At 43.4% G+C, this 18,931-nt stretch overlaps 2 protein-coding genes across 4 annotated transcripts in view; both read right to left on the minus strand.

Annotated features, from left to right (window-relative positions):
• Positions 1–16,481, minus strand: rbm44 (RNA binding motif protein 44). The gene is made up of 16 exons (XM_039006511.1): positions 16,403–16,481; positions 7,967–8,015; positions 7,581–7,687; positions 7,283–7,357; positions 6,649–6,712; positions 6,392–6,519; positions 4,758–6,115; positions 4,606–4,667; positions 4,286–4,471; positions 2,648–2,938; positions 2,293–2,558; positions 1,934–2,128; positions 1,779–1,846; positions 1,466–1,539; positions 1,014–1,275; positions 1–851 (listed from the first exon to the last, which is right to left on the minus strand). Exons 1-16 carry the CDS (start codon positions 16,479–16,481, stop codon positions 594–596), a joined length of 3,522 nt encoding a protein of 1,173 aa, XP_038862439.1. The 3' UTR covers positions 1–593.
• The window catches only part of etv5a (ETS variant transcription factor 5a), a 19,082-nt gene continuing 15,337 nt past the window's right edge, over positions 15,187–18,931 (minus strand). For 2 of the 3 annotated variants that reach the window (XM_039006924.1, XM_039006926.1), the window contains 5 exons: positions 18,743–18,805; positions 18,165–18,230; positions 17,591–17,760; positions 17,244–17,345; positions 15,187–17,019 (listed from right to left, as the gene is read on the minus strand). In XM_039006924.1, the coding sequence (XP_038862852.1) occupies positions 16,783–17,019; positions 17,244–17,345; positions 17,591–17,760; positions 18,165–18,230; positions 18,743–18,805 (638 nt within the window). In that variant the 3' untranslated portion in view covers positions 15,187–16,782. The remainder of the gene's footprint in view (positions 17,020–17,243; positions 17,346–17,590; positions 17,761–18,164; positions 18,231–18,742; positions 18,806–18,931) is intronic. The other variant, XM_039006925.1, reaches the window with a different exon arrangement.

The following is an 18,931-nucleotide window of genomic DNA, read 5'->3' on the forward strand; positions in this document are numbered from 1 at the left end:
TCTATTTAATCCATTTTGAATTCAGTCTGACAAAATGTGGAAAAAGTCAAGGGGTATGAATACTTTCTGAAGGCACTGTAGCTTTGTCAATAACAGTATTCTAATACTGAAAGGGTGGACAAAGGGGAAAATCGTAGAATCTGGAAGGATACGTGAACTACACTTCCAGACATAATTAAGCAAATTGTCCTGTTGAGAACAAAACAAAATTATTTTTTTAAAACAACCTACCCTGATATCCAAGAACAACATTTCAGGTTTTCAGATTTATTTAACTGAAACAGAACATAAAACATTCTGCAAAACTCCTTTGCAATTCTACCGTGATTTGAATTAAGTTAACAAGTAAATTGTAATTTAACAATTTGCAAACAAAAAAAATAAATATTAATATTTGCACGTTTCAGGTTCGAAAGTAGATAATTCACTAAGTATTGTAGCAAAAGAGTAGAGTAATAACATTACCTATGTGAGGAACAAACAAAACAGTGGATAAATTGTGTACTACATTCAAGTAAATCAAAAGCCTGGCTTTGGGCAAACCTGTGTTTCAATAAAGGCAAATATCAACAATAGAATAGGAAGTGGAGTCCTTATCGTGTCAGCAGGTCAGAGGTCATGTTTACAATGGTCTTGAGAGGCAGGCCGCTGAGGAACCCCTGGTGTTTGGCCCTCAGCTCCAGCAGGGCGTCAACAATCCTTTGCCTCCCCGCCTCTGGGTGGCGCACTGACAAACGGGCCATCAGTGTATCGAAGCTACCCATGGTGGCGTAGTGCTGGGGCACACAGGTCCCCGACGCCGTGGGGGAGTCACACACGGTGGTCCTCTTCTGGAGGCTGAGCTGCAGGGGCTGGAGAGAGACACCAGACGAGAACAGAGACCAAAGACATGAGAAGCAATCATTATTGACCAATCAATCTGGGAGCAATCCACGCATTGCAACAGGTTGAAAACAAATAATATTCCCATCTACAATCCCTGACAACAAAACAAAAACTGTAGAGAACCTAACCATCAGAGGGGTGGTGATATGGGTGTTTTTCCTCTTGGAGTCTTGGGGGCATGGGGTGTCTCCAGAGGGCCCTGCCTTGGTGCTGGCTGAGGGACCTTGCTGCTGCTGGGTTTGCCGCCCCTGACCCTGGCTCTGGCTAACAGTGTGGCTTGGGCTGCAGATGTGTGCCACATGCACCGTGTGTCCATGCATACTACACCCATCCATTTCACTCACTGCACTGTCAGCCATCTTTGGACCACTCACAGTCACTATGGCAACTCTGCATGGAACAGAGAGAGGTGTTAACATTGACATGTACTCCATTGCTTCATGTGAGGGGACAATATCTTTATACAAAAGTCTGTTGATGTTATTATATCGAAATCTTGATGTAACAGTTAAGTTGCCTTGGAACGCTTATACATTCCTTAACTTAGTTTCATTCTACAGGGTCACTGGTTTTATTTTACCGGAGGTTGTTGCTGAAGGTGGAAATGCTCACTTCAGATGCCTGATACTTCTCAAACCAGAGCATAACTTCTCTCTATGAAGACAGACAGGAGACTTATTAGGGTCTGTTGGCCCCTGGTGACCAAATCACTCTAACTTTCCCATTTTTATCCCAGATTCCTCACATCCAATCTCCTTGCTTCCTTTCAAACAGCATTGGAGAAGAAGGTCCAAGGGACGGGACCTTGGACATTCTCCAAAACGTTTGACGCAACGGATGTAAGGAATTGAAGAAAGATCGAGTTAAAGACATTGTCACATGCTGAGGCTTACCTCTGTTACATCACTGGGTAGGTCTGTGACGCACAGGAAGGAGCTCTGATCCTTCTCCCCAACGACTCCTAAATAAATATGAATTAATGTTTATGAACATTGCTTATGAACTTGTTAGGTGTGGGTTATGAATGTGTTATGAAATCCTTATGTACCGGTAGATAGTGTGAATGAAAAATCTTTAGGGGTATGTCTGTCATGCGGCTTTTCCCCCTCAACCCTATTCTTGCCATTTCCTTCCTCCACCAGGACCTCAGCCAGACCTCCTTCCTTCAGCACTACACCATCAGGCTCAAGGTCCTCCTCTGCATCGAACCACGCCTCGCTGGAGTTGTGGTCTTTGGTTCCACCTGTTGAGTGTGAGAGTTCGGAAATCCAGGTGGATCGGAACCAGCTTTGAGAACACTGTAGTGCAACGCATTGTATGTTTATACATTCAATGAGCCAATGTGTTTGTATCGATCCCTCCCTATTCAAATAAACCATTGATGAATGAATAAACAGGTCTCATTACCTGGCCTGGGCCTCCGGTTGACCTCAGGCTGCTGGTGTCGGAGGATGATCGCCTTCACAGACCTGCAGTCCTCAGCCTTGGGGTTACCAACGGGCACACCAACAGGCCCTTCTGCCTTGATCCTGCCAACCATCCCATCATCCTGTCCAAGGACTGATAAAACAGACTGGGACACCAGTCTGTTTAACTCTCCATCACCACCTAGACTGACGTCCTCGACGCGGGCATCCTCTACCTGCAACTGCTGGGAGCTCCTACCTGAGGCACTGGAGGATAGAAAACAAACTTTTAAAAACAGCCAACTTCATTCATTCATTCATTCACTCACTCATTATTCAATTCGTCAAATACGTACTCAGACAGAGCATTTCCCAAAGACTCGTCAATTATCTGAAAAGGGGAAAAACAACCATGAGATCCACCCTGCATAGTACCAACAAGATGTACTGAGAGGAAGGAAGGGCACCAGAGGGAATGTACATGTTGGGGGACGTAGCTGGTCCCTGAGGTGATCCTCTGGGAGTCGACAGACAGGGGTCTGAGCTGGTCCAAGGGTATACCTGACAGGACCTGTCTCCTCATCTCTCTGTAGTCTACCTCCAGGACCTGCAGCACCTTCACCAGGCTCTCAGGAGGGCCCTCAGTCCTACAGGGCAGGGGGGTGGGGATATAAACTCAGCAAAAAAAATAAACATCCTCTCACTGTCAACTGTGTTTATTTTCAGCAAACTTAACATGGGTAAATATTTGTATGAACATAAGATTCAACAACTGAGACAAACTGAACAAGTTCCACAGACATGTGACTAACAGAAATGGAATAATGTGCCCCTGAACAAAGGGGGAGTCAAAATCAAAAGTAACAGTCAGTATCTGGTGTGGCCACCAGCTGCATTAAGTACTGCAATGCATCTCCTCCTCATGGACTGCACCAGATTTGCCGGTTATTGCTGTGAGATGTTACCACACTCTTCCACTCTTCTGGGGCTGTGACACCACCCCAGAACATGACGGACCCTCCACCTCCAAATCGATCCCGCTCCAGAGTACAGGCCTCGGTGTAACGCTCATTCCTTCAATGATAAACGCGAATTCGACCATCATCCCGGGTGAGACAAAACAGCGACTTTTTGCCAGTCCTGTCTGGTCCAGCGACGGTGGGTTTGTGCCCATAGGCGACGATGTTGCCGGTGAGGACCTGCCTTACAACAGACCTACAAGCCCTCAGTCCAGCCTCTCTCAGCCTATTGCGGACAGTCTGATTGCCCTGGTCACATCTGCAGTCCTCGTGCCTCCTTGCAGCATGCCTAAGGTACGTTCACGCAGATGAGCAGGGACCCTGGGCATATTTCTTCTGTTTTTTTTCCAGAGTCAGTAGAAAGACCTCTTTAGTGTCCTAAGTTTTCATAACTGTGACCTTAATTGCCTACCGTCTGTAAGCTGTTAGTGTCTTAACGACCGTTCCACAGGTGCATGTTCATTGTTTATGGTTCATTGAACAAGCATGGGAAACAGTGTTTAAACCCTTTACAATGAAGATCTGTGAAGTTATTTGGATTTTACGAATTATCTTTCAAAGACAGGGTACTGAAAAAGGGACGGTTCTTTTTGCTGAGTTTACATACTGGAATGTCAACATAGGAATAATATAGCGTTGGTTTCCTGGATCCAGATTAAGCCTTTCCTGGACTAAAAACAAATGTTAAATTAAGAGGCTTTTTAGAGCTTCCATAACAGGGCAAGTGTATTCAACAGCTACATGACCATAATAGTGCCTAACTGAATGATCAACAGGAGAGATGCACGATCAGATAGACATAACACTAACAGACACATGTCCAATGATCTTTTAAACTCATTGAATAAATCAATCAGTTTAATTGTGAGGTGCCCTGCTGTCTCCTGTCCCTTACCCTGGACATAAATTATGTATGACAGTTCTGCACAACTTTGTAAGGTGCCAAGCTGTCATATCTCCTGTCCTGTCCCTTACCCCTGGAACAGACGGTCTCCCTCAGGTGAGGTGTAGTAGCGTCTCCAGCAGTGCCTTTGGCACATCCCATACTGCAGGGCCAGTAGGCTCAGCTCTGCCCGCGTGGCACGCTGGCCACAGTCACATTCACCACGGTCCGCATTGTCGCAGCCTCTTCCATCTCTCAAACTCACACCGCCTGCAGAGCTGATACAGGCAGCAACAGACATAGCCATGGTCAGCACATCAGTAGATAGAAGAATAGAACCATGGAGATTTTCACGATCTAAGAAAAATCTGAAATGGACGTATAACATAACAGAATTAAGTGTCTAAAATACCTCGTCATTTGCTCTTTCAGCTCTTTCAGTTCCTCTTGAGAAAATTTCAGCTTGATGAATTCCTTAAAGACATTTAGATATTGAAGAAATGTATTTCAGTAAAAAGGAAATCTGAATGACTATAAATATTACAGGAGGAGCGTTAACTGTACCTCAGTGAGATACTCCAGGTCTGCCATGTGGACTTCAGTGATGACAGACTTGTCAGTTGTAGCTGTGCCCTGAGTTTGTGTGTTCTGGTTGCAGCCTGTTAGACTGTGGTCAATACCAACCAACACATCATGTTTAGCGACGGCAGGCCACGTATTTGTCGAATGGTCGGCTGTGCTCAGTCTGGCTTCTGTGACCCGTGAAGGCGAGAGATCAAAAGTCTGGTTCAGATTGACTAGAGAAAACGCAGACATACCGTTCTCATGCTGTGTTGTGGTCACGACAGCCGCCGCTGCCCCACCAGGGCTTATTGACATGAAGGATTCCTCATAGATGGACAGCTCCTCTTTCTTCAGGGTTTGGGGTGCACTGAGACTCTCTCTAGACCAACCGGACTGGTTCTTCTTGGTTTGACCTTGTGGGGGTGTCAGGTTTAAGTCAGGTGTCCCCTCATTACTTGCTTTATACATAAGAATACTCCCATCCTCTTTCATGAGGCTCCGGTAGTCGACACTGTTATTCTCTAGCTCGCATCTTGAGGCCTCTTCCTCATTTGCTAGGTTGCCGGGGCAGTTGTCGTAGGTCCAATCACAGTACTCGCTGCGGTCTCCAGCGCAGGAAGACACCATACTGGCTTCAGGTGGCTCCACCTCCACTGGTCTGCTAGGCTGCTCAGTGCTCTCCACGGTGGCCATGAGTGATAGTGAGTCGTCGCTGTCCTGCTCCGCTAACTGGCTGGTGTTGATGCTGGTGTCGTTCCACTCTGTGCGGTCCATCCTAGTGCTGTTGAAGCTGTAGTACTCTGGAGGAGTCTCCCGGTCCAAAATGGGGAAGTCTGCCATCTGGTCATGCATGGATATGGAGTTGGCCATGGACTCACCTTCCTGGCTTTCGATGGAAGACTGGCTCCTGTTAATTCCTCTCTGGCTTTGTATCTCCAGCTCCATATCCAGAGAGAAGCTAGTCTGGGAAGACGGATCCTTATATACCACCACACTACTGCAGTTGTTGCCATCCTGCCACCGCCCTTCCTCCCACAGCTGAGAGAGCAGCTGGACCTTGGAGAAGTGCGCCTCCTGTTGGCCTGGAGAATCCTCTGTGGCTCCAATATGGCCGCCACTGGTATCACCACAGGCTGACTGGAAGCTATCCTGAAGGTTGACCAGACAGTCCACTGTTGTGGATGGGAAGGTAGTAGTAGTAAAGGACTGAGGCTGACATCCCCTGAACTGCTGCACTGCTCCTGCTTCCGCCTGGTGGTGGACTTGGACTGACTGGACTCCCCCGTGCCCTGAACAGTTGAACAGATTTAGCTCCTCCTTCACGTTGTTGGGAAGAAGACCTAACTCTTTCTCCTCTTCTATGAGGAAGACAACAACATGGTTGTATCAAAATAAAGAAACAGAGCTAAAGGCAAACAACTTATGCTGTGGTGATGAAATCAATGTAACTGTGGGATTCATAAAGTACTGTTACTTAACTGCTAGTGTGGAATGAGAGACATTTAATATTACCCATTGACTGTGCACTAGTATACGACTGACTATGAATGGGCATGTTCCTTCCAAGATAACACATCTGTCCACACAAAGCAAATATAACAGTCTATGTTTTGAATTATGATTTTAAACCACACCTGACTGGCATGCCGGGATCTCCTTCTGGATAGGTGTGCTACAGCGTCGGCATATCTTAGCTCCTGAAGAACAACTGGTTCCACAGTTGGGACACTGAATCACACCATAGAATGTGGGCCTTCTGGATCTGAGAACAGCAGAAACCATGCTAAATTTATGACAATTGTTATTTTTCCTCTAGTCAACTACTGGTTGTAGAATCACACCTGGTGACCAACAAATGTAGTTATCTGAATTGACAGGAGAAAAAACATACTTGTTTAGGTTTGAAGACATCGTCTGTGTAACAGCAGGCGGTTTCCAGCAACCTCTCACCTGTTCTGTACACAAAAGAAAAAATGTAACATCAAATATAAAATTATAATACAACTATTAATATACAGAGTAAAGACAGTTTACAGGTATATGTAATTATGATATGTAGGCCATTCTTTTTCTGGGACAGTGGTGTACCGCAGTTTCACAAGGCCCCCTGCAAGGTTTAAGGGGCCATGTTCTCAGAAAAGTGTATTGTAATTCTACACATTTTGCCATGGGATAGAAAGAAACACCTGCCGTTTTAAAGCACATTTCCTGCAATTCTACACATTTTGCCATGGGGCAGAGAGGAAAAATGTACATTTTTATAACTAATCTCATGATATTCTACACATCGTCATGAGGCTGAAAGAAAAGTTTGCTGTTTTAAAAGCTAATTTCCTGCTAATCTACACATTTTGCCATGAGGCTGAGAGAATTTTGCAGTTTTAAAGCTCATTTCCTGCAACTCTAAACATTTTGACATGGCTTATGTGTTCATATGCTATGAGCACTGGTACGCCAGTGCTCACGGATAATTCAACCAGGGTTACAACAGAAAACAGTTAAAGTCAAGCAGAGCCATAATTCACGTTTCACATAAACCAGTTGTCTGGCTACGTTCAGAGCCGGATGCCTCTGCAGAAACCGATGGAGTCCTCCTTCCTCTGTGGAACAGAAAGTTGAAAGGGAAAGACAATGAATACGTGGCTCAGTTTTCACTGAGACTACAGAAAGTAGGCTGTCAATAGGATTCATATTTTACAGTCAATTGGTGGCCCTGGATAGGGATTCTATACAAGTGTTTTGTAATTTGATGGCAAAACCATAACGACACTATTGGGAGTTTTTGTTTGTCTATTATACAACCTTCCCTGGTCCCTACTGTACCTTGTATGAGCTTCCTGTCCTCCACAGGCAGAGATAAGTACCAACCCAGCAGCTTGGGGTCTGTCAGCTCCAGGAAATGGGTGACTTTCACCAGGTCAAACACAGACCTGTAACATGCAGAGTTAGACCTAGGTTGCTTCCAATACTCCAAACCTCTCCCAAAGTATGCACTTGCACACTCCTATTCTTGAATTTAAAAGCATTGGCTTGGTGTAAGTGTTGGCTGGACAGAATTTCCACCATTATTAAATCCATGAAAGGGAGTGTGTGCAAGTACACACTTCAGCAGAAGGGTTGAGAAATGGGATGCACAATAGACTTTCATGTTCATGATTCTCACATTACAGCATAAAGAATGTGCTGGGACTAATAGACATGCTCTATACCTGTTGAGAAGAAATTTCCTGCAGTCCTCTATCGACAAAGATGGAGGGTCTATTGAGGTAAAGGCACATTATTAATGCATGTCATTTCCCAAGGCAATGAGGGAGAACACAAATGGTTTGGACATAATATTATTTTGTAATGAATTTGGAAAGCTCAAATTAAAAAGTGAAAGTGCATTCCATTGGTTATGAGTTTTGGGTTGCAAGAGGAAGCATCCCTCTTGTGCTTAATTTTTTTAAATATTTTAACATTTTTCTCCGCAATTTCATGATATCCATTTGGTAGTTACGATCTTGTCTCATTGCTGCTACTCCCCAATGGGCTCAGGAGAGGCGAAGGTCGAAACATGACCGGACAAGCCGCGCTGCTTTTAAAAAACACTGCTCAACACCCATAAGCCGACCGCACCAATGTATCGAAGGAAACACCTTTCGACTGACTACCGAAGTCAGCTTGCAGGCGCCCGGCCCGCCACAAAGAGTCACTAGAGTGTGATTAGCCAAGGAAAGCCCCCGGGCAAACCCTCTCCTAACCCCGACGGTGCTGAGCCAAATGTGCACCGCCCTGTGGTGCTCCTGGTCATGACCAGCTGTGTGACAGCCTAGGATCGAACCCCAGGCTTTAGATTCAGTGCCATAAGGCGTCAGCATACTTCAGCTCAGCTTGCACCTAGCCGAACGAGTGTGCTTGCATACTCTCTTAAAAGACCTTCACTTAAAAAAACAGCAATAGTACTGTTTGTACATTTTGAGACACCACAGCCAGTATACACTTCCTCAAAATAGTCAACTAATCTAAGATGACTCAAGAAATCTAAGTCGCATAATTTTACATCTATGATGTTTGATGCAGTATTTCAATGAAAACATTTGCATGAAAACGAGTCTCATTGAATGACAGACTTTGAAGAATACCTACTGTTGACCAACCACCAACTCGTTTTCATGCACATTTTTCCATTGAGAAATACTGCATCAAAAAGATTAGTTGTAAAATTGTAAAAGTCCCAAACAAACAAAAACATAAAATAATAATATATGCACAAACCCTTCCGAACTGTTCTGGCTGGGAAGCATGGAACAGACACCTTTAGACCGCTGCACCACTGGGAGGATGGGGTTTTAAACAGTGGTTTTAAAGCTGCAATTTGTTATTTTTTGGTGACCTGACCAAATGCACATAGAAATGTGAGTTATAAATCTTTCATTCTCATTGGAAGAAAGTCAAGTGAGAGATCTGTTCTATGTGCTCTATTTCTGTACTTTAATTTTTGCATATTTTACTTTGTCTTGTACACCAGTTTCAAACAGCTGAAAATACAATATTTTTGGTTTAATTAAAATATATTTCACAGCGGTTTAGTATAGTACAATGATTATCCAATACTTGTTTTGTCACAAACGAAGTTTGGCAAACTATTATAATTTTTGCAACCAGAAAATGGCGGCGCGATTTCTGCATACTGCATCTTTAAAAGCACTTCCCTCTGACTTACCAGCCAACCCGTTCATTGCATTTTGAAAGAAACGTTGGTCACAAGGTACCATATGCATCTGAATCATCCCTGATGCATAGGGCGTTTGAGAAATATCTGATGGACGCTGTGGCTCCGGCGACAGAGACAACGGCATGAGCATTGGGAAGGGATACCACATGTTCTGAAAAACATACATCCAACTATCAGATGGAGCTGATGCACTTTGACGAAGGCCATAAATTAATAGATGCGGTTTGAATATATGTGGACATGACTAGTCATTTAGTTATTAACTAGCATTTAATAACTAACATCCCCACGGCATTACTAAATATAGCCTAACGCAGCTAAAAACTATTTTTACAGGTGTTTGCAATACATTAAAAACAGCAACATTCTTTATAGCGCTAACAAACATAATTGGAACGAAGAATATCAACTAGTTTGTCGATAAATATTGACAATTTATCCTGTGTCAATTTACCTTGGTCGAAGTGGGAATATGGTGTGAAGCGATTATTTAATACATTGCACGTGCACGCCACCTGTCGATTGATTTTGACAGACAATCAGGTTCTTCGACACCGAAACGTAATTAGAGGTTTGCTACTGTTGTTGTACAACAAGTGAGGTGTGCTATGAATCAGAGACGGAAGAGGAAGCAAGACACCTCACCAGCTGGGTCTGGTCTACTTAGTCAATTAACTAAGTAAACCAGAGCCAGCTGCTATTACATTTGGTGTCTATGGGAGACACACTCAGTTAAGGAGACCGGAACTGACCATTTTTTTCAATGGTAAACGGCCTGTGTGAACTATCTTCATTTATCCACCATCTTTGCTATGAAACTTTTTTTCTTTGCTATGGGTTTCATGAGCAAAAACATGTATGGAAATGGTAAGAACTGGAAAACGGAAGCACTTTCACTTTTTAAAGTGGCTAGCTAGCTGGCGGTTTCTTTGACAGACATATTAATTCATTTTTACCACGATTTTTATGATCCTAGCTAATAGCTAGCTAATCAAATGCAGCTAGTTGGCTGGTTTATGTTTGTCCTTATGGTTAAAATAATGAACTGGTAAACATTTAGCTAGCTAGCTAACGTTAGCTAACACTGTCCGTTGTTACTCACATGGTGATGGTGTTGATTTTAGCACTGAGATCTGCACAATGAAACATCCACATTTCCAATTACAGTCCTGAGTATTAATTGTATAATACAGTTTTGAATTACCTAATAGATCATCATTCAATCACGATTTTCTTATTTTTCAGCTAGCACGTGTTGCTGCCCACAGCCCTCTTTGTAGATGTAGTAACATCGTTTTTCCACTGGAGGGCTGTCAAGGTTCAATGAAGTGGTAGTACAATACATTCTCCGTCGCAAGGTGTGTGTGTGTGTGTGTGTGTGTGTGTGTGTGTGTGTGTGTGTGTGTGTGTGTGTGTGTGTGTGTGTGTGTGTGTGTGTGTGTGTGTGTGTGTGTGTGTGTGTGTGTGTGTGTGTGTGTGTGTGTGTGTGTCCACTAGGTGAAGTCTGTTGTGTAATACAGAGGATCAAGGGCAGTGTGACAGCTCTTTGAGAGAGATCAGGATTGGGTCTAATCAGGGTTGAACGTGAGGATCGACACCTTTCGCTTTTTCCCTATATCTGTTCCTGTATCCTACTCACTGGTATTTTAATTGACCTTAATAGACCACATTTCATCATTAGTTGTATTTCATGAAATAATAATCTGTAGATAACCCAAAGAAAATATCTTGTGTTGTCCCAATTGCTTTTAAGTAACGTATTTTAATGTCAAAAAGAGAAATTGCCTGTTAGTGTTACATCATATTTATTGTCTAAATGTTCCTATCACATTGTCTAAATGTTCCTATCAAACATTCCTCTTCTTCACAAACCAGGAACCACTGTGAGCTAGGGTGTCTCCTACCGCTCGTACTGCATGAAAGCAACAAACTACAGTGAGTCCTGGCCCTGTGGTGCTGGACTAAAACCTCTATATGCATTAGTTGTCTGTCTGCCACATCTTGTTTCTTAGAGAGGGGATCAATTTTGATGCAGTAATTAGCTGTCTGTATGGTCAAATGTATGTTGATGTTGGAAATTATTTCAAATACTATTTGAACCCAGGTCTGCTATTTGGCCTGCACTATTATTTCCAGGGAGGATTGAAGTGGGCGGGCTGAAGGTTAAGTGGCTTTCTAAGACTGGACATTTCCACAGTGATGTGACATCTGATCAGCCTCAATCTGATCACTGCGTCCTCAGTAAGTGGCTCAAGCCCATCAAATCGGGATCAGTGCTAAAACCTGATTGAGCGAGAGAGAGGGTGTGAGGGTGAGGGAAGATTATTAGAGACAGAGAGATAGCTGGAAGGTACATTGATAAGACTTTGGTCAGACATTTATGAAAATAAACTAGATTGTATTTATTTACTGTGTAGAATAAACAGAATCTGTGGTGTTATCTTTTGAGTAGGCCTACCACTGCACTGATTATAGTCAACTACCTTCGCAAGCAGGTTTTCCAAGAAAGTTCCAAAACAATCCCCCCTACTCATCTATTTTACATAAAGAAGTGCAACTGTTCTTCCGATGTAGTTCACAAACAGAGTACTATAGTTTAGGACCATTTAGCAAACCTGTACATTTCATACATTTTACATGAAAACAAAAAGGGTTTCTATCTTGTATTGTTTTACCTCACACTGGAGAATTGTTTTTGTGAAAGAATTACAAGCTACATGTGAATTAGTCTCCACGATACACATGAAGTAGGCCTGGTCTCCTTTTGCGAGTCCCTATAGTGGCTTAGAGATGTAGGCTAGTGTACCGGAATGTAGTGTATGTTATATAGATCGTCGGTTCTCTCCTTTAAAACTGTGAAAATTAATAATTGAAACTCGATGGATTGATAACCTAACATCTGTGCAGTGTCTAGATTTTGAACTCAGTCAGAAACATACAGTGGGGCGAGCACCTACAGTGTAGCAGAGTTGATTAAATAAACATCAGTTAATGGCTAAGTGATGCTCCATACCATCAGGGCAGGCAGACTCCGTGCCATTTGGGATGCAGACACAATGGGCTCATCAGCAAACCCCTCTAGCTGCCTAGATGCAGTTGATCGAAGGGCCATGTGAGTCCCTCTGGGACCCCCAAAGGGCCTTTAACAGCAATGAGAAGCACTCTTCTCTCTTTTCTCTGCTCTTCCAATCGATGGGGAGAGAGAGAGAGATGGAGAGAGTGATGAGCCAGACAAGTAATGGAGGGCAAACCCCTCTCTGGCCCTGACACACTCTGCGCTTTTAAAGAGCCCTTGATTAACAAAGAATAAAGAGCTGGGCACAGTTTGTGCTTGGTCTCTGTCGAGAACATAGGAACTACGTTTCCCTGTTTTAGCCAGTATGAGTAAAATAACCACTATCTGTACATTTCTCCTGTCCTAAACAGGTTCCTGTAATCCTAGATTATTAATTATTTGTTGAGGTTTTGCACGACTGTCATGAAAGCATGAATCTTTAATTCATAGAAAAAATTGAAATATTTATTAATACACAGGTTGCTTTTTTGTTGCATAATTTGTCAGGCTTACGTGTTTCCTGCATCATGTTTCTTTGCGTACTTCCCTACGTAAAATGTACAAATATGACATGAATATGCTAGTACTGTATTTAAAAATATGGTATTTTTAAGACGACTGTATTGTAAACCAACTCATGAAACTGCATAATCACTGAAAAGCAGCTATTGTTTGTCCTTGTACAGGCACAGGCTAAGGGAATGTCTTACTACACAGAGTTAAAACTAGCCTGCTTGAGGAAAAAATAAAATGACCACTTCCAACTTTCAAGAATTCTTCTGACATGTCGTCATGCCAGCCTAAAAAAGGGCCAAACAAACTCACTGCCCTTATTCATTTTACTTATTTAACCAGTAACAATTGCCACTGCTTTCCACAGAGTCCTGGTATATTCTTTCTTCAGTGTTGCTCAACCAGTTGCAATGGGAGTCAAGGGTAATCTTTAACAAAGGAAATATCAAACAGAGAAAAGGCATGTGACTTGTCAGTAATTAGCAAAGCCGAGCACAGTGACCTTCAGTGCAGAACATCAGCTGACTGTGGTTTGAGTCCCAAATGGCCCCCTATTTCCTATATAGTGCACTACTTTTCCCAGAACCCTGGTCAAAAGTAGTGCACTATATAGGAAGTAGGGGGCCATTTGGTATGCAGTCTGTCAGTGATGAGGAAACAGGCAGGGGCGTCATGTACCCCAAAAATCTGAGGGGGCACAAAGTACGTGGGGTGGGGGGCAGAGGGGGGACTACACCCCCTGTCCCTCTAGAGCCATAATCATGCTTAATTCTATGTAAAACATATTTGCTGTCTATCTTCCTGACTGGTGGTTCTTTTGAAGAAACAAAATATGGATAAAAGATTGAAAGGAATGTCTTATTCAGTACATTGTTATTGCTTGATTTTCAAAAGTCTACCAACCTTGCCAGCAGGCATGGCAGCTAAGATAGTACATCTAACTTGATTGATAGCGTCAAAAAAATGTATTTACAGGACAAATCTGAGGAGCCACATGCCCCTGTCCCCATATAGGCATGATGCCTCTGGGAACAGGAAAGGGAATGAGGACACAACAGACCAGACCACAGGAAGTGAAGCAGAAAGGACATTTTATTGTACCCAGTACAGATCATTATAAACTCAGTGTAAGTAAGGTACACATTGTGAAGAGGGAGAGAAGGTGAAGCCTATACAAGTGCAGACAACCCTTGGTCAGGTCAGGGAAAAAGACTATAGGTGGATACACACATCTCTTCATCTGAAATGACACCCTTTTCACTATACACTGAATGTACAAAACATTATGAATACCTCATGACACTGACCAGGTGAAAGCTATGATCTCTTATTGATATCACGTGTTAAATCCACTTCAAAATCAGTGTAGATTTGTTTTTTAAACTTAAGTCAGCAAGTCAGTTAAGAACAAATTCTTATTTTTAATGACAGCCTAGGAACAGTGGGTTAACTGCCTTATTCAGGGGCAGAACAACAGGTTTTTACCTTGTCAGCTCAGGGATTCGATCTAGCAACCTTTCGGTTACAAGTTCAACGCTCTAACCACTAGGCTACCTGCCGCCCCGGTGAAGGGGAGAAACGGCTTAAAAATCCTTCTTTAACCTTTTTAAACAATTGAGACATGGATTGTGTATGTGCCAGTCAGTGGGTGAATGGGCAAGACAAAATATTGAAGTGCCTTTGAACGGGGTATAGTAGGTGCCAGGCGCACCGGTTTGTCAACTGCAGCGTTAGTTCTTTTTCACAATCAGTTTCCTGTGTGTAGCAAGAATGGGTCACCACCCAAAGGATATCCAGACAACTTGACACAACTGTGGGAAGCATTGGTGTCAACATGGGCCAGTATTCCTGTGGAACACTTGACACCTTGTGGAGGGTGCAACTCAATATTAGGAAGGTGTTCTTAATAATGTTTTGTAAACTCAATGTATATAGTATACTTTTGACCAGGGCCAATAGGGCTCCGGTCAAAAAGTAGTTCACTATATAGGTAGTAGTGTGTCATTTGGGATGCAGACACACTGTATGAACCCCAGCCATAATACCCCTTTATAATTAAGACAATATTCTTGTTCTTCACCCTTTCATTCACCAAAAACGGCCTCTAAAGCAAACTGTCTGCAGTAATAGTCGAGTCACAGGGATCCTGATTTTTTTTTATTTTTTTAAGATGCATACGTTGTTATAGGCAGAACTATACAGGCTTATACAGTAAAATCAAAACAGTTGCAGACTTAGCAAAAATATATATTTATATAAGTTTGTATTTTTCCCCATTTAAGAAACAAAACATGAACAAAATGCAGAGAAGTTTCACAATCTGCTTCTTTGTCCAGAGTAGAGTAAAGCGATATGTTAGTGGACAGTTTATTTGTTTGAATACACCGTCATGCAAAGAGAAGCAGAGGTCTCTTGTTGACAACCTGTGATTGGCAGAAAGGAGTCCAGGGAAAGGTGTAGAATTTCACCCCTTCGCATGCAAAGTCCTGAACAATGCCATCCTTGTGCATCTGAGAAATATAGTACACTCACTGCTGAGGAAACATCAAGCACCCAATAAAATAAAATAAATTAAGATTTGACCTTTTTAATAATAACTTTAGGCATTTCTAATTCAAAATCTCTTTAAAAATATTCCTGCAGGGCCTAGTTTTTTTTATTTTAAAGTGGAGTCCTGATTAGTCAGTTACAACTGAGGCAATATAAGGAGTGAGTTTATGAAAAAAAGAAATGGTGTGGAGTGTCACTATAACGGAGAATGTCTGGTGGCCCAGAGTCCGCATCCAACATTCACCCCATTTCCTTTATACTGCAATTCTTTTGACCATAGACTGGTGGGCTTTGTAAAGTAGTGCTCTATATATAGTGAATAGTGTCGTTTCAGATGTAGCCACAGCTCAGAGCCTGGAGCTTCACGCTAGTGGGGCACTCACAGGTAACCCAGCAGAACAAACATTAAATAATTACACTGGATAAAAACACAGCCAGGCCGGCATTAAACAAACAAAATGTAGGCCTCTGGTTGGAGGAATCCATCTAATCTGAAACCATAGAATGTCCCAGTGGGTTAGAGCACTACTAGGTCTAAATCTTTAACCAACTGTAGAAAAGCCAGCATACTAACAGACATTTCTAGACTAACCTTTAAGCCTACAGAAACAAATAGGTCTGGAGTTTTTTGCAAATTAAAGTCCTTGCTTACACAGATCTTATTGTTCATATGTGGCAGAAAATATATAATTATGGGGGACGAAAAAGGCAACTATAGAATAGTGCTGCATTTATATATTTTGTCAGAATTAACTTTTAAGATACTTATTATACTCTTAGAAAAAGCAGATTGTCAATCAGAATTGTTACAATTCTTGCAGTCTGCGCAGAGACCTATCTGACAGTCCTCCGGCATGTTGTCATCATAATGCAGCCCCTGGCCCTCCATCACGTCCTCTCGGTCTCCATTGCAACAACAACGCCACCTCGCCTTAAGTCGGCGGAACCACTGGAGTCCATTCCGCACTTCCACGGCCCCCCTCTCTTGGTACAGTAGATGATGCCAGAGAAGGTGGTTGGTGCAGGTTTCTCCTCAGTCGTTTTCAGGGGGAGGGAGGGTTAAATTAATCTGTAAGATCGGAGGAGTAATTTAGCGGTAAGAGGAGAGGGAGGTTTCGGGTTTGATAGTTTTTTGCTCAGCCTCAGCCGTTTGATCTCTGGGTCGGGTTCAGTAGTAGGGGAAGTACGTGTCAGTAGCCGTAGCCGTCAGGGAAGGGTAGGCCTCCTACACACTGCTCCCCAGAGTCCACCAGGTAAGGGGTGTTCTTGTCGTAGTGGGTGAGAGGCAGGGTGTCGTCGTCTACCTGACCGCAGGGCAGACTGTCTGGGTCGGCCTTCAGGTTGGGCCTTTGGTTGTCAGGGAAGGCCATGGAGAACAGGGCCTCAGGGTCACACACAAACTTGTACACGTACCTTTCACCAGCCACCTGCAATAGACCAATCAGAGGAGAACAAGTTAGTTTGACCCACAGAATTAAATATAACACAATAGTTAACATATTATACGTAACTATGGTTAGACCCTGCGGAACTGCAGCATCACCCCCCAAGGTTTATTCAAGTAAGCCAATAGCTAGCTTGCTCCAAAGGCAGCTTAATGCTGTTGCTAAGTAGAAATGGGGAAGGATAGAAAGGGTGAACCTGCCTTTACCTTCTGCATGATGCCCTTCTCGTAGTAGTAGCGCAGAGAACGACTCAGCTTGTCATAGTTCATGGCTGGCCTGTTCTTCTGGATGCCCCAGCGGCGAGCCACCTGAAGACAAGACAGAAAATACTGTCAGTCACAATGCCTGATTGAACATCTAAAAAAAGACTAAAAAAGTTGAGTACGCTAGCTTTTAATAGTCTGAACTATTACTAGGACCAGGGCACAGACCTCTTAAGTCATTGTAGAAGATTAGCTCTCTCAAAAAAAACAAAAAAAAACAAATCGCCCATGTTTATCAATGTAACATTACAATAAAAATCAGATTTAAACAAAACATCTTCCCAACGGACCTCTTCAGGCTCTATGAGTTTGAACTCCATGCCCCGGCCTGTCCAGGCGATGAAGTGACCGTTGGCCGGGTCGTCCAATAGGGTGACCAGGAACTGCCAGAGCTGCAGAGAGCCGCGACGCTGGTATGGAGGGCAGTCACGGTACACTGAGGGCTCTTGCTTGACCTTCCCTGTGAAGAGGGGGAAGATATGTATCTGTGAGAACTCTACTCCACCACAGTCAGCTACAGGCTGGTGAGACAGTGAAGTGGAGCAGGCTGCTCATTTTACACCTGCCTGTCATCTCAGCTGCTCAAAGGAGACTTTCTACAGTTCTTCTTCTTTAGTCAGTGATGCAACAGACATCCTAATAAATCCTGTCCTTTCAAATGCTGCCAGCAGTGGAACAGAGAGAGTCCCTCCATGTGCTGCGTGTAAAGCCCCCCCAGGGTGGAATGAAGCTCATGCAGCACAAAAGGCTCTCGCATCCAGAAGAACAGGCCAGCAAAAGGCTCTCGCATCCAGAAGAACAGGCCAGCAAAAGGCTCTCGCCCAAGGACAGGATCCAGGGGTGTGAAAGTATATATTTTATTACCTTCAAGTCTGTCAGGAACCACACAGGTATCGTCATAGTACAGGTGAAGCTCTCTGAAGGAGAAACCTGTAATATGAGAGAGATATTAGCTAGGGTGTGGGAATATGGCCTCCATTTTGCTGTGGAGGCCAGCTACTAATGTTCTAGGGGGACTAAACTGCTCACAAAGCAATATAGCCGGGCAGCCTCCCAAGAGTGGAAAATTCTGTTGAGCTAATATCATGCAGTGCTGCGGAGCTGTGTTGAAATGCTCACATAGTGAAAACCTAAACAGGACTCGTTGATAGATGCAACATCCCGAGAGACATCATTCTAATGTTGAGCTCTACCATCCAGCCTGCCCTATTACCCAACCATGCAGCACTTTTCAACAGGGAAATATGTCCCAACAGGGTCAACGGCTGCCAAGGCTTTGAGAGAGTTTCCCTTGTTTTATTAGCTGCTATTCACACACACCTTCCTAGTAATGTTTTTATTGCAAGCGCTCTAATAAATACGATTTACAATGCTTTTATCACATGTTAAATAAACTTGAAACCCTCCTCTGCTAAGACGGGAGAACGGTTACAATAACTTACTTTCATGGTTGTTTTGGTAGAAGGTCCCTGCTCTTCCAAATGTAGACTGACAGATAGGCACTTCTGTAACAGAGAGATAGGGGAGAAGACAGTGTAACCTGACTGCCTCTTTCCATTCCCATACACATGTAACAGTAGAACTTTAAACCGTCCCCTCGCCCCGACACGGGCGCGAACCAGGGACCCTCT

The sequence above is a fragment of the Salvelinus namaycush genome, chromosome 13 (assembly GCF_016432855.1).
Source record: "Salvelinus namaycush isolate Seneca chromosome 13, SaNama_1.0, whole genome shotgun sequence".
In the NCBI taxonomy this organism is placed as follows: Eukaryota; Metazoa; Chordata; class Actinopteri; order Salmoniformes; family Salmonidae; genus Salvelinus; species Salvelinus namaycush.

Coding starts and splice junctions, on each gene's coding strand:
- rbm44 (XM_039006511.1), bottom strand. CDS start 16,481: ATGGAGGGCCAGGGGCTGCATTATGATGACAACATGCCGGAGGACTGT. Junction 7,688..7,966: donor AGGAAATTTCTTCTCAACAG/GTATAGAGCATG, acceptor TGCATGTTACAG/GTCTGTGTTTGACCTGGTGA. Junction 2,559..2,647: donor TTGGGAAATGCTCTGTCTGA/GTACGTATTTGA, acceptor TCTATCCTCCAG/TGCCTCAGGTAGGAGCTCCC.